At 38.5% G+C, this 14,176-nt stretch overlaps 1 protein-coding gene across 1 annotated transcript in view; it reads right to left on the bottom strand.

Moving 5' to 3' along the window:
• tada1 (transcriptional adaptor 1) overlaps positions 1-14,176 on the bottom strand; it is a 122,950-nt gene that overhangs the window by 51,514 nt on the left and 57,260 nt on the right. Inside the window, exon 6 of the mRNA XM_063063777.1 lies at positions 7,547-7,698. Coding sequence (XP_062919847.1) covers positions 7,547-7,698 — 152 coding nt within the window. The remainder of the gene's footprint in view (positions 1-7,546; positions 7,699-14,176) is intronic.

Here is a 14,176-nt window from a genome sequence, read left to right as displayed (position 1 = left end):
GATCCCCAGGTCTGTTCAAATTTAACTGAAGTGTCATAAAGATTACTTCTGAGTTTTTCCAAATTTAAACAAAGTATCGCCTGAGAAAACCAAAAAAAATGTGGCTGGGGCATTAATCTCCTTCCAATGTTGTAAGGTACATCTTTTCGCCATTAAAGTAAGAAATGCAATCATTCTACGGGCTGAAGGGGAAAGATTACTGGAAATTTTAGGTAATCCAAAGATAGCAGTAATAGGATGGGGAGAAATATCTGTATTCAATACCTTTGAGATAATATTAAAAATGTCTTTCCAAAAAGTTTCCAAAGTAGGACAGGACCAAAACATATGAGTTAAGGAAGCTATCTCCCCATGACATCTGTCACAAAGAGGGTTAATATGAGAATAGAAACGAGCTAATTTATCTTTAGACATATGTGCTCTATGAACAACTTTAAATTGAATTAGAGAATGTTTGGAACAGATAGAGGAAGTATTGACTAGTTGTAAAATATGCACCCAGTCATCCGCCAAAATAGTGAAGCCCAATTCCTTTTCCCAATCTGACCTAATCTTATCGAATGGAGCTTTCCTAAGTTTCATGATAGGATTATAAATAATAGCCGTTACACCTTTCTGACATGGGTTAAGGTTAATTATAGTATCTAAAATATATGTAGGGGGAAACGCCGGAAAGGAAGAAAGTATGGTATATAGGAAATTTCTAACTTGGAGATATCTAAAAAAATATATTCTTGGTAAGTTATATTTGTTAAATAATTGTTCAAAAGACATAAGGGAGTCATCTAAAAATAAATCCAAAAACCGTGATATACCATTGGTCTTCCAAATTTGAAAGGCACAGTCCGTAGGAGAGGGGGGAAAGAATATGTTGCCTAAAATAGGAATCGCTAGCCCAAATTGATTAAGTTCGAAAAATTTTCGGAATTGAAACCAAATGCGTAAGGCATGTTTAACTATTGTGTTACAAACCTGTTTAAGGTGTTTCAAATCGAAAGGAAGAGAAGAACCTAAAATGGAGCCAAGTGCATAACCTTGAGCAGATTGTAATTCCAATACTACCCATTTAGGAACGGATAGTGTATCTTGGTCAAGTAACCAAAATTTCATGTGTCGAATATTAATTGCCCAATAATAGAATCTAAAATTAGGTAATGCCAAACCTCCATCCCTCTTAGCTTTCTGTAGATGTATTCTACCCAGTCTGGGGTTTTTGAAATAAATGAAGAAATTTTAGAGTCAACTTTGTCAAAAAAGGATTTTGGAACAAAAATCGGTAATGACTGAAATATATATAAAAATTTTGGCAGAATAAACATCTTAACAGCATTAATATGACCAATCAAAGTTAAATAAAGTGGAGACCATTTAAATGAAAGTTGTGTAATGTGATCAATTAAGGGTAGGAAATTAGTCTTAAATAAATCCTTATGTTTACAGGTAATTTTAATCCCAAGATATGAAAAATGATGATTAACCAATTTAAACGGGAGGTTCTGATATAAGGGAACTTGCTTATTAATCGGGAAAAGTTCACTCTTACTGAGATTTAACTTATAACCTGAAAAAAGACTAAATTGTACTAATAAATCTAAAGCTGCAGGAATAGATTTTTGAGGATTAGAAATATATAAAAGTAAGTCATCAGCATAAAGTGATACTTTATGAGACTTTAAACCACGAGTTATACCAATAATACTAGGAGATTCTCGAATAGCAATCGCAAGAGGTTCTAATGCAATATAAAATAATAAAAGACTAAGAGGACAACCTTGTCTGGTACCTCGAAAAAGAGGAAAAAAAGGTGAATTTAAAGAGTTAGTACGAACTGAGGCCATAGGAGAATGATATAACAATCTGATCCAGGATATAAATTTCGGGCTGAAGTTAAACATTTCAAGCACCTTAAATAAGTAAGGCCATTCGACCCTGTCAAAGGCTTTTTCAGCGTCTAGGGAAATGACGCATTCAGGATCATTTTGTGACAGGGTATAGACAATGTTTAAAAGTGTGCGAATATTATAAAAAAAGTAACGATTTTTAATAAAACCCATTTGGTCTTCCGAGATAATATAAGGAAGTGTTTTTTCTAGTTTGTTTGATAATAATTTAGAAAAAATTTTAGAGTCAACATTTAACAAAGATATTGGTCTATAAGATGCACATTGAGCAGAGTTTTTATTCTTCTTTAATATTAAAGAGATCGCTGCTCTATAAAAGGATTCGGGTAGTTTACCAAGTTTTAATGAGGCCTCCAGAACCCTGAATAGCCAAGGGATTAATGAGGATGCAAAAAATTTATAAAATTCCGCGGTAAACCTATCAGGACCAGGAGCTTTCCCCGGGTTCCTAGAAAAAATGACATTCTTAATCTCCTCAGTGGTAAAGGAAGTGTCTAACATAGAAGATATATCGTGTGAAATCTTAGGGAAATCTAGGTTATCTAAAAAGTCATACATATGTTTAGAATCTTGTGGAGACTCTGATTGATATAAGGAGGAATAAAAGTCAAAAAAGGATTGATTAATCTCAGCTTGATTAAATGTCAGTTGATTTTTTTGATTATAAATCTGATTAATTTGAAATTTAGTAGAGTTAGTCTTCAACTGATTAGCCAACAGTTTACCAACTTTGTCACTATGTATATAAAACTCACTTCTTGTTTTCATTAATTGATTTGCAATAGAGGACGAAAGCAATAAACTGTGTTCCATTTGAAGTTCAGTTCTTTGCTTATACAACTTCTCAGAGGAAGCTGCAGCATATCTCTTATCAATTTCCTTAACCTCATCCACAAGAACCAGCTCCTCCTCCTTCAATCTTTTCCTCAAAGCAGCAGAGTACGAGATGATCTGGCCACGAATATAAGCTTTAAAAGTATCCCAAAGGGTGTTCATGGATATATCCTCTGTACAGTTAATTGTAAAAAAGAGATCAATCTGTTCATTCATAAAGTTAATAAAACCCAGGTCCTGAAGCAACAGCGAGTTAAAACGCCATTGTCTATTATTTTGTGTATTGGCCAATATTTTAATAGAAAGCTTAAGTGGAGCATGATCCGAAATGGTTATAGAGTCATATTCACATTTAATCACTAAAGAAATAAGACGAGAGTCAATAAAAAAAATAATCAATTCTTGAATAGGAATGACGAACATGTGAAAAAAAAGAGAAATCTTTTTCCTGAGGATGCAAAAAATGCCAAATGTCCGTCAACCCAGAATCTGAGAGAAATGAATTAATCAAGGTTGCAGATTTACTGGGTAGAGTCCGTAAAGGAGCCAAACGGTCCAATAATGGGGATAAACAAGTATTAAGATCTTCGCCCCAGATTAGTGAAAATTCATTCAAATTCGGGAACAAATTAAATAATGATTTATAAAATTCCGGACAGTCCAGGTTAGCAGCATAGACATTAACCAAAGCTACCTTTTTATTAAAGAGTAAACCACTAACCAATAGAAATCTACTATTCCTTTCAGAGATAATATCGTGTTGCACAAAAGTGATTGAGGAATCTACAAAAATAGAAACTCCTCAAATTTTGGCGTTAGAATTAAAATGGAAGTGTTATTCCTTCCAGAACTTAAAAAAACGTAATCTGTCCCCCCTCCGCACATGGGTCTCTTGTAAAAATAGAATATGTGCTTTAAGTCTCCGGAATACTTTAAGGATTTTTTTCCTTTTTATTGGATGATTAAAACCGTTAGTATTCCAAGAGACAAAATTAATAGTAGACTCCATAATCCCTAAAGGCAACCCTCAAATAAAGGAGGATTGACAATAGGTTCGACCCACGAACCCGGAAAGGGAACAGAATAAACAAGAGATAACGGGAAAGAGAACATGACAAATACTTCAGTAATATAAGTAGCCCAAGAAGAAAGAAAAACTAAAAAGTGAAGCACCCCCACCCCCCCGCCCCGTAACCCCAAAGCTAAATCTAAGATAGACTAGCCAGAAAGAAGCGAGCACTAGATCTACCCCAATGACTTCCGATAGACGCTCACTTAAAAAAAGTGTATACATAAAAAGATCAGCTAAAGTTATAAAACAGTAAAGGAGTAAAAAAAAAGTACACCCATTAAAACGAAAACGATATAATACAAAAAAAAGGTACATATAAAGAAAACCGTTAACCTACAACAGACCATATAATTAAACAAGAAAATGAAATATTACCATAGAATAGCCAAGAAAACTACAAAAAGTACTTTTGAAAACTACAAAGTTTAAGGCCTCCAGGGATATGCGTAAAATGATGCTGTGGGAATGGCCACCCAGAATCCCCAGGGAAGAAGAAAGGGATGACGCAGTTAAAAAAAAGTTTGGCAACCATATTAATAAAACCGAAAAAAAAAATTTCTGCCCTCATATAAAGCAAAAGAAAAAAATTAAACCCAACAGATTAACTGCCTCTGATTAAACAGAGATGATTTAATAGTCTGATTAAGATGTTGAAGGCAAGTGTTGATCCAGGTAGCTCTGGGTTTCCGACGGAGAGTCGAAAAAACGGGAAGACCCATCAGACAATCGAATCCTCAAACGTGCGGGATAAAGCAACACCGGTTTTAAATCCATCTTGTAGAATTCCAACATCACAGATCTGTAACGGACACGTTGATCACAAACCTGTTTACTAAAATCTTCCACCAATCGAAAGCGGAGATCCGAGAAAGCAATGTAACCTTTAGGTCGAGCAAAGCGAAGCAGCTTCTCCTTGTCTTGAAAATAATGAAATCGTAAAATAACATGCCGAGGTTTATCTGACTTAGGCAAATATAATGGGACTCTGTGAGCCCGATCCAATAGTGGTGGTTGATCAGGAAATAAGGTAGGAAATGAATCGTTTAAAAGTTGAGAGAAAAACTGCATAGGGTCATCAGATTCAGCAGCTTTACGAAGACCAAGAATACTTATAATCTGCCGTCGCATTCTGCATTCTAAGTCAGAATTTTTAAAGGTCAGAAAGTCAAGTTTTTTCTTCATTGCAGTAATTGTTTCTTCAATTTTCCCCGTCTTGAGTTCATTCTGTTGCGTGGATACTTGGAGATTAGATATAGCAGTCTGATGTTCCGTGATAGATGTTTTCATTTCATCAATTTCATCGATGATTTTCTGCAGTTTAGTTGAAATTTCCACACCAATCAGATCCGATATAGCTTGCATAGTTACCGCTGGTTCAATCGGAGGCGGGGTCGGTTAGTTTCAGTCTAACTGGAGGTTTGCTGTCTTTCCCGTTCTTAGACATAGTGGACCTTAAAAGCATCCAAATATATAATAGCAATCCGCTGCAAGGTATTGTAAAAGTCGGTGCCTTAAAAGTTAGCTTAAATGTAGCTGATCGTAAGATAAAACTCAGAAGTAATGGAGCAAGTCAGGAACACAACTTCACTCCATGAGCTCTACCGGAAGTCCTCACGATTTTTTAAACAGGTATTGTATTTAAATTCTGTGAGTTGTTGACTTGTTTATGAGACTTATGAGACACATTAATATAGACTAGTTCTCAAAAACTCTCATGAGGAATTCTGCAGATGCTGGAAATTCAAGCAACACACATCAAAGTTGCTGGTGAACGCAGCAGGCCAGACAGCATCTCTAGGAAGAGGTACAGTCAACGTTTCGGGCCGAGACCCTTCGTCAGGACTAACTGAAAGAAGAGCTAGTAAGAGATTTGGAAGTGGGAGGGGGAGGGGGAGATCCAAAATGATAGGAGAAGACAGGAGGGTGAGGGATAGAGCCAAGAGCTGGACAGGTGATTGGCAAAGGGGATATGAGAGGATCATGGGACAGGAGGCCCAGGGAGAAAGAAAAGGGGGAGGGGGGAAACCCCAGAGGATGGGCAAGGGGTATAGTGAGAGGGACAGAGGGAGAAAATGGAGAGAGAGAGAGAAAGAGAGAGAGAGAGAGAAAGAATGTGTGTATATAAATAAATAATGGGTGGGTACAAGGGGGAGGTGGACTCTGCATTTTCTCTAATCATAGATTTGTTTCTGCTGCACAATTTTAATCACATTTTAATTAAAACAAGAAAACATGGAATAATGCTAACTTTATAACTACAACACCCTCCCACTGCTAACACTTTTTAACCCGAATAGAGAGGGGGCTCCCACAAAATTGAACTTCCAGGTCTAGGATCCAGTCACTACATTTAAATAGCATATTAGAACACCACCAAATTGCTTATTGAGCAAACCACCAGCATTTACCTCAAATTATTTTCAGGCTACAAAAATGAGTCTTATTTATGAATAAACAATCAAATTGAATGGTAATTTCACAAATATTCCTGCAAGAGAACAAACATTTAAAATGAAAACTATTTTTCAACCTACAAATTTCATAGTCATGTTCAGGAACTGCCTCTCAAACCTTAACCCTTCTTTCTTCTTCCTTTAGCTTTAAGTTAGGTGCATAACAAATACTTTGGTTGTGATTTAATTTTTCATTGTTGCAATTACATGTTACACTGTAGCCTCTTGGTCCTATCAGATGAACATAAAAGATTATCTAATCACATGTTTCACTGCTATTTACAAGAGTTGAAATTGCAGAGATTGGCTGCTTCACTTTCAATTTATGAAAGTGGCAACAACCTGGATATTTAATTACATGCCATGAATTGTAATGTTCAACTTAATGACCTGCACTAAATAATTTCAAGTATCTTTCCTAATGGTACAACACAGCAGTCTAGAGGCATCAGCAGCAATTTATTGCAACTCTATATTGCAAATGAACTGAAGACAAAATACTATCATTTGAAAAGATTAAAATAATTGCAGATAAGAGCAGTGACAAAATATTATATTTTGTCATAGTTTATTCAATTTTCAAATGATATGGATTTATCTTGTAAAATACATACTTAGGTCTGTAACACGCTGCAAGGTTTCACTGCTAAGGCTAATGTAATGGCTTCTATGTAATGTTCCATCGTTAAGGTAATGGTTTCTGTAGCAGCAATGTTTGGATGATGACTAGAGATAACGGGACTTTGGAATTCAGTGGCTATCCAATGGGAGAAATGTCATGCTTTCTTGTGTGTCTGGGAGCTGGGTTTTTTTCGCAGTCTTTTGTCGAGGAGAGATGAAGAGGGAGGACGGACGTGGAGAGAGCTGGTAGTCCACTGGACAGAGTGGACTGGGACTTGAGGGTCCGAAAGTCAGCGACGTTCAGAGGAGCTCGATGGTGGAAGAGTGACTACTGAGTGAGCTCCAATGGGAAGTTTGATTTTTGACCTGGGCCCTTTTTATGTTTTGTTTCTTTTCATTACTAACCCTATATTCAGATTAAGATTCATAAAGCCTATCATTTAATTGCATATGGTGTACTGTCTGATATTTTGCGTTGTGGATTTGTAACTGGAGGTACATTACACGGCATCCACACAAATGTGATTATTCAGTTTGGCGGGGCCGAAGGCTGATTCGCCTAGATGAACGTGAGCTGGGCGAGCCTGAGGATTATAGGTCATTTTTCACCAACTTTTTTTTCAAAAATACGTAATATGTTGATATAAATTTTATATCTTACTTACCAGTCAATAATGTTGTTATATGCAATAATGCTGTTTTTTAAATATGGTTGAGGATTAATGCTGCTTCCAAATGCATACTTAAAATGACCATCACGTAAACGGTATGACCGCCTCCTAGATATCACCGCCGTCAAGATGTCCTTCAGATGATTCTACAGGAGAAACACATTGGTGAAACCATAGAGAAAACATTTCAGTTTAATGATTTTTCATAATCATGATTTCTGCACTGATTAGCCATTCTTGTTTCTTAATGAGTACACATTATGAGTTTTCTTTACATTATTTCAACTTCATATTTTGCCTTCTGTGTTGATCTAATCCCATGGTCTAGTCCTGATTTTCCCACAAGTTGTGTTTAGTAAAGGCAACTGAAAACTTCTGATCTACTCACATTCCCTACTGAAGTCTTTATCCTTGATGTTAATATGTTTGGAAGCAGGCTATGGATCAAAAATGGCATAACCTAGAGTGACAACGTGACTCTGCATTATATACTGTGCCCAATTGGACAGACCTTAACTAGCTCTACCTGCAAGCTAATAAATTAAATGTATGACATCTAGCAAAATCACACTCCAACTTTTCTTGTCGTCAGGGATGTACAAAGTTTCCAATTACCCCAAAAATTCAGAAATATTCAAATGTTAATTAACTAAAAAAATGTTTTCAAATTTAGTATTTCCATTACTTATAAATTTACAAATTTTTACTAAATGTCATCGCTCTTTGATTGGCACATGCTTACAATTTACCATGTTATTTTTCGATATAAGGAGGACACGCAGGAATGCCTTGTACTAAAGTTTCTGCAAGCAATACACCATGGATCAGTGTGCCCTTGGCATTTTCCATGCATTGTGTTGTCATAGAGGTTGCTATGATTCAATCCATTTTGTGTTGCCTTCAAGGCAGCTTCAAAATGCTCCAGCAATTCTAAAGAAGCCATTTGTGCCAAGAAATTACAGCAATAATTATGAGCTGAATGTAATTAAAGAAAGTGAAAAGCTGTATATTTAGTGGCCATGAGCTTCTCATTAAATCTTGTGGCATCAAAAATGCAAACCATCCTTAACAACACTGACAAAATAAGACTAAGCAGAAGCAATAGTCAACATTTCAGTGATTTGAGGATGCCCAAATTGCTAAAAACAAAGTAGGCTGCAGGGCTTGAGAAGATTACCGGGAAAGGGTGACTTCCATGCCAAGGATTAGAATAATGCTAACTTTAAAATAAAAGCAATGTTCAACCATAAGCTATGCAGTCCACTGAACTCACACGTGATGTGTCAGCTCAACCTAGTCAGTGTTAGGATGATGATGATGATAAGAGTGATTAATGTAACTGAGGGTGAAAGAAAGAGTCTCCCCAGTAACACTTCGGAATACCATGTCCAAATATAACAAAGGGTTAGATGCATGTCAGTATCTGAGCAAGCAAGGCAGACATTGAAGCAGCTAACATTAGAGACAAAAACAGGCAGTCTTGGTGACACGATTCAAAAACTATTTCAGGTTAACCATGATACCAAAGATTACAAACAATCAGGTTAATTGTCACACACTGGCCAAGGAGAAAAATGGAATCAGTGGCTATGGAACAGAAATTGTGACCAGCTAAGGTCATAGCTTTGGTCTTTCCAATACTTAGGAGAAATAAAGAGAATAGTTCTTTTTTCCTAACTATTTGTTAGTTAAGCAGAGTGACAATTGTAGTTGGGAAACAGAGATGATGGTGGCATATATCAGACTGCTACCAGGGTACAAATGCAATTAGCATGTTACTTTTTGCTGATGTTGAAGGGCAGTCGCAGGAGGAGCCCAGGAATAGATAACTGGAAATATTCAAAAGTATGAGAGCAGGAAAAGAAACACCACTATAAGTGTCAAACATCACTAGGCAACTAAAGGGTTAACTACCGTTTGTAGTTGGCAGAGGACAATACTGATAACTGGGGATAGTTTACTACAGGTTTGCCACCACAAATCTGTCATGATTAGTGATTTTGCCGAATCACAGGTGGTGAGACTCATCCAGGGATTGAATTAATGATGTACAGTTAGGTGAACTGTAAACATTATTCTTTACCAAGAGTTCTGCTTTTGAATGTGCAGAGCAGTTAACCAAAATCAGCATTATTTCACAATTTTTGTCCAGACCAAAAGAGTCACAGTGAGTTCTCGCTTCTGGAACACAGTAACATTTAAACCATTCCAATGGAATGTCAGTTGTAATCTGTCTCTTTTTTGTTGGCACGGTAAGTTACTGGAAACCACTTTATACCTTTGAAATATTCAAAGTCCATTTATTATCAAAGAGTGTATAAATTATACAACCTTGAGATTTGTTTGCTTACAGGCAGTCGCAAAGCAAGGAACCTGAAAGAACCCAGTTTAAAGAAAGACCAACCCCCAGTGCCCACAGAGAAAAGAGGAAAAAAAACAACAAAGCAAAACAAATCATGCAAATAACAGGGGCGAGCAACACAGCATTCTGATCCAAATCCCAGAGCACCTCAGAGTAGGCCCAAAGCCTCAGTATTCAGCTCATTATAAGCAGAGTAAATCACTGCAAAGTTTGCAGACACGAAGCACAACAGCCGGGACAGTCTTACAACCTTAGCATCGCAGAGCAAGGAGTCCCTGCTGGTCCGGCGTTTAAATTGCCCGAACCTCGCATTAGGACCCGCCGTGGCGAATCACTGCGGGCTTAGATTTCACTCTTGGAGAAGCCATTCTCGACCTCTCCAAATCAGCTTGGCGCCCACAGCAATCAAACCTCACCCGACTCTCAACACCCAGAGAGTCGCAGGGACATATACTTTTGCCACCTGTGGGTTACTACAGTGTTAGAACAGACCAACATAGTAACACAGTTATTTGATGCTTCATAACCTGTTGGTGATTCTGCATCCTTTGGTCAGTGTTTGTCTTGAAGAACAACAACAATACAAGGCGGTTTCGTCTGCCTTGCAGGCCTGCTCGGGACTTAAATTTTCATTAGAAACTAACTTAGAGAACTTGCCAACGAACTCAGCAACGGCTTCCTTGTTCCTTGTCTGCTGACTGTGTTTCACCACACACTGCATAAAATTTTATGCCACCCTTCACTGTAATCACACTCATAATCCAGTCCTAATTCTTCATGAAATAATTTTGCTTGTTCCTTCACCATCCCTCCTAATAGTTCTACACCTTCGCTGACAAGGTGTTTAAACTACTTTATGAGAACTTTATCTCATTGTGAACATCTTCCATCTTACATTGTTTTCCTTATAAGATATGAGAGAATAGGACCAATCAAATGTGACAGTGGAAAAGTATGTATGGAACTGGAGGGGATAGCAGAGGTACTTAATGAATACTTTGCTTCAGTATTCATTACAGAAAAGGATCTTGGCAATTGTAGGGATTACTTACAGCAGACTGAAAAGCTTGAGAATATAGATATTAAGAAAGAGAATGTGCTGAAGCTTTTGGAAAGCATCAAGTTGGTTAAGTCACCCGGACCGGACGAGATGTACCCCAGGCTACTGTGGGAGGCAAAAGGGAGGAGATTGCTGAGCCTCTGGCAACGATCTTTGCATCATCAACTGGGACGGGAGCAGTTCTGGAGGATTAGCGGGTTGCCAATGTTGTTCCCTTATTCAAGAAAGTGAGTAGAGACAGCCCAGGAAATTATAGACTAGTGGGTCTTACTTCAGTGGTTGGTAAAGATCCTGAGAGGCAGGATTTATGATCATTTGGAGAGGCATAATATGATTATGCAGAGTCAGCATGGCTTTGTCAAAGGCAGGTTGTGCTTTGTGAACCTGACTGAATTTTTTGAGGATGTGACGAAACACATTGATGAAGGTAGAGCCATAGATGTAGTGTATATGGATTTCAGCAAGGCATTTGATAAAGTACCCCATACAAGGCTTATTAAGAAAGTAAGGAGGCATGGGATCCAAGGGGACATTGCTTTGTGGATCCAGAATTGGCTTGCCCACAGAAGGCAAAGAATGGTTGTAGACGGGTCATACTCTGCATGGAGGCCGGTGACCAGTGGTATGCCTCAGGGATCTGTTCTGGGACCCTTACTCTTCGTGATTTTTATAAATGACCTGAATGAGGAAGTGGAGGGATGGGTTAGTAGATTTGCTGATGACACAAAGGTTGGGGGTGTTGTGGATAATGTGGAGGGCTGTTAGAGGTTACAGCCGGACATCGATAGGATGCAAAACTGGGCTGAGAAATGGCAATACACATAAAAGTTGCTGGTGAAATCAGCAGGCCAGGCAGCATCTCCAGGAAGAGGTACAGTCAATGTTTCGGGCCAAGACCCTTCGTCAGGACTGAGAAATGGCAGATGGAATTCAACCCAGATAAATGTGAGGTGGTTCATTTTAGTAGGTCAGATCTGACGGCAGAATATAGTATTAATGGTAAGACTCTTGGCAGTGTGGAGGATCAGAGGGACCTTGGGGTCCGAGTGCATAGGACACTCAAAGCTGCTACGCAGGTTGACTCTGTGGTTAAGAAGGCATACAGTGTATTGGCCTTCATCAATCGTGGGATTGAACTTAGGAGCCAAGAGGTAACGTTAGAGCTATATATAGGACCCTGGTCAGACCCCACTTGGAGTATTGTGTTCAGTTCTGGTTGCCTCACTACAGGAAGGATGTGGAAACCATAGAAAGGGTGCAGAGGGGATTTACAAGGATGATGTCTGGATTGGGGAGCATGCCTTAAGGGAACAGGTTGAGTGAACTCGACCTTTTCTCCTTGGAGCAACTGAGGATGAGAGGTGACCTGATAGGTGTACAAGATGATGAGACGCATTGATTGTGTGGATAGTCAGAGGCTTTTTCCCAGGGCTGAAATAACTATCACGAGAGGGCACAGTTTTAAGGTGCTTGGAAGTAGGTACAGAGGAGATGTCAGGGGTAAGGTTTTTTTGCACAGAGAGTGGTGAATGCATGAAATGGGCTGCCGGCAGTGGTGGTGGAGGCAAATACAATCGGGTCTTTTAAGAGACTTCTGGATAGGTACATGGAGCTTATAAAAACAGAGGGCTATGGGTATCCCTAGGTAATTTCTATAAGGACATGTTCAGTATAGTTTTATGGGCCGAAGGGCCTATATTGTGCTGTAGGTTTTCTATGTGTTTGTGTTTTATACACATCTGTTTTTTTGATTCACTGCCAGCGACGAACTGGAGCAACTTTTCTTGTTTCTTTATGTCATAAACTATGGAAGAGCCAATGTTATACAAGTCACATATGCTTTTTACAGACACACCAGTATCGAGTATTTTTCAGAACTTCCACCTTATGTTTGTATAGATAACATATGGCGCTTGCGCTTTACACCACGAGAAGCACTTCCTTTAATCATGACTGCAGCTAGATACAGTGGCATGCAGAAGTTTGGGGATCCATGGTCAAAATTTCTGTTACTGTGAATAGTTAAGTGAGTAGAAGATGCACTGATCTCCAAAAGTCATAAAGTTAAAGATGAAACATTCTTTTCAACATTTTAAGCAAGATTAATGTATTATTTTTGTTTTGTACAATTTTGGAGTGAAAAAAGGAAAGGAACACCATGCAAAAGTTTGGGCACTCCAAGAGATTTGAGCTCTCAGATAACTTTTACCAAGGTCTCAGACCTTAATTAGCTTGTTAGGGCTATGGCTTGTTTACAGTCATCGTTAGGAAAGGCCAGGTGATGCAAATTTCAAAGCTTTATAAATACCCTGACTCCTCAAACCTTGTCCCAACAATCAGCAGCCATGGGCTCCTCTAAGCAGCTGCCTAGCACTCTGAAAATTAAAATAAATGATGCCCACAAAGCAGGAGAAGGCTATAAGAAGATAGCAAGGCGTTTTCAGGTAGCCGTTTCCTCAGTTCATAATGAATTAAGAAATGGCAGTTAACAGGAACGGTGGAGGTCAAGTTCAGGTCTGGTAGATCAAGAAAACTTTCCGAGAGAACTGCTTGCAGCATTGCTAGAAAGGCAAATCAAAACCCCTGTTTGACTGCAAAAGACCTTCAGGAAGATTTAGCAGACTCTGGAGTGGTGGTGCACTGTTCTACTGTGCAGTCACACCTGCACAAATATGACCTTCATGGAAGAGTCATCAGAAGAAAACCTTTCCTGCATCCTTACCACAAAATTCAGCATCAAGTTTGCAAAGGAACGTCTAAACAAGCCTGATGCATTTTGGAAATAAGTCCTGTGGACTGATGAAGTTAAAACAGAACTTTTCGGCCACAGTGAGCAAAAGGTATGTTTGGAGAAAAAAGGCTGCTGAATTTCATGAAAAGAACACCTCTCCAACTGTTAAGCACGAAGGTGGATCGATCATGCTTTGGGCTTGTGTTGCAGCCAGTGGCACAGGGAACATTTCACTGGTAGAGGGAAGAATGAATTCAATTAAATACCAGCAAATTCTGGAAGCAAACATCACACCGTCTGTAAAAAAGCTGAAGGTGAAAAGAGGATGGCTCCTACAACAGGATAATGATCCTAAATACACCTCAAAATCCACAATGGACTACCTCAAGAGGCGCAAGCTGAAGGTTTTGCCATGGCCCTCACAGTCCCCTGACCTAAACATCATCGAAAATCTGTGGCTAGACCTCAAAA

The sequence above is a fragment of the Mobula hypostoma genome, chromosome 12, assembly GCF_963921235.1.
Source record: "Mobula hypostoma chromosome 12, sMobHyp1.1, whole genome shotgun sequence".
In the NCBI taxonomy this organism is placed as follows: domain Eukaryota; kingdom Metazoa; phylum Chordata; class Chondrichthyes; order Myliobatiformes; family Myliobatidae; genus Mobula; species Mobula hypostoma.
Note: the sequence above shows the minus strand (reverse complement) of the source record. Positions and strands in the feature narration are given on the sequence as shown.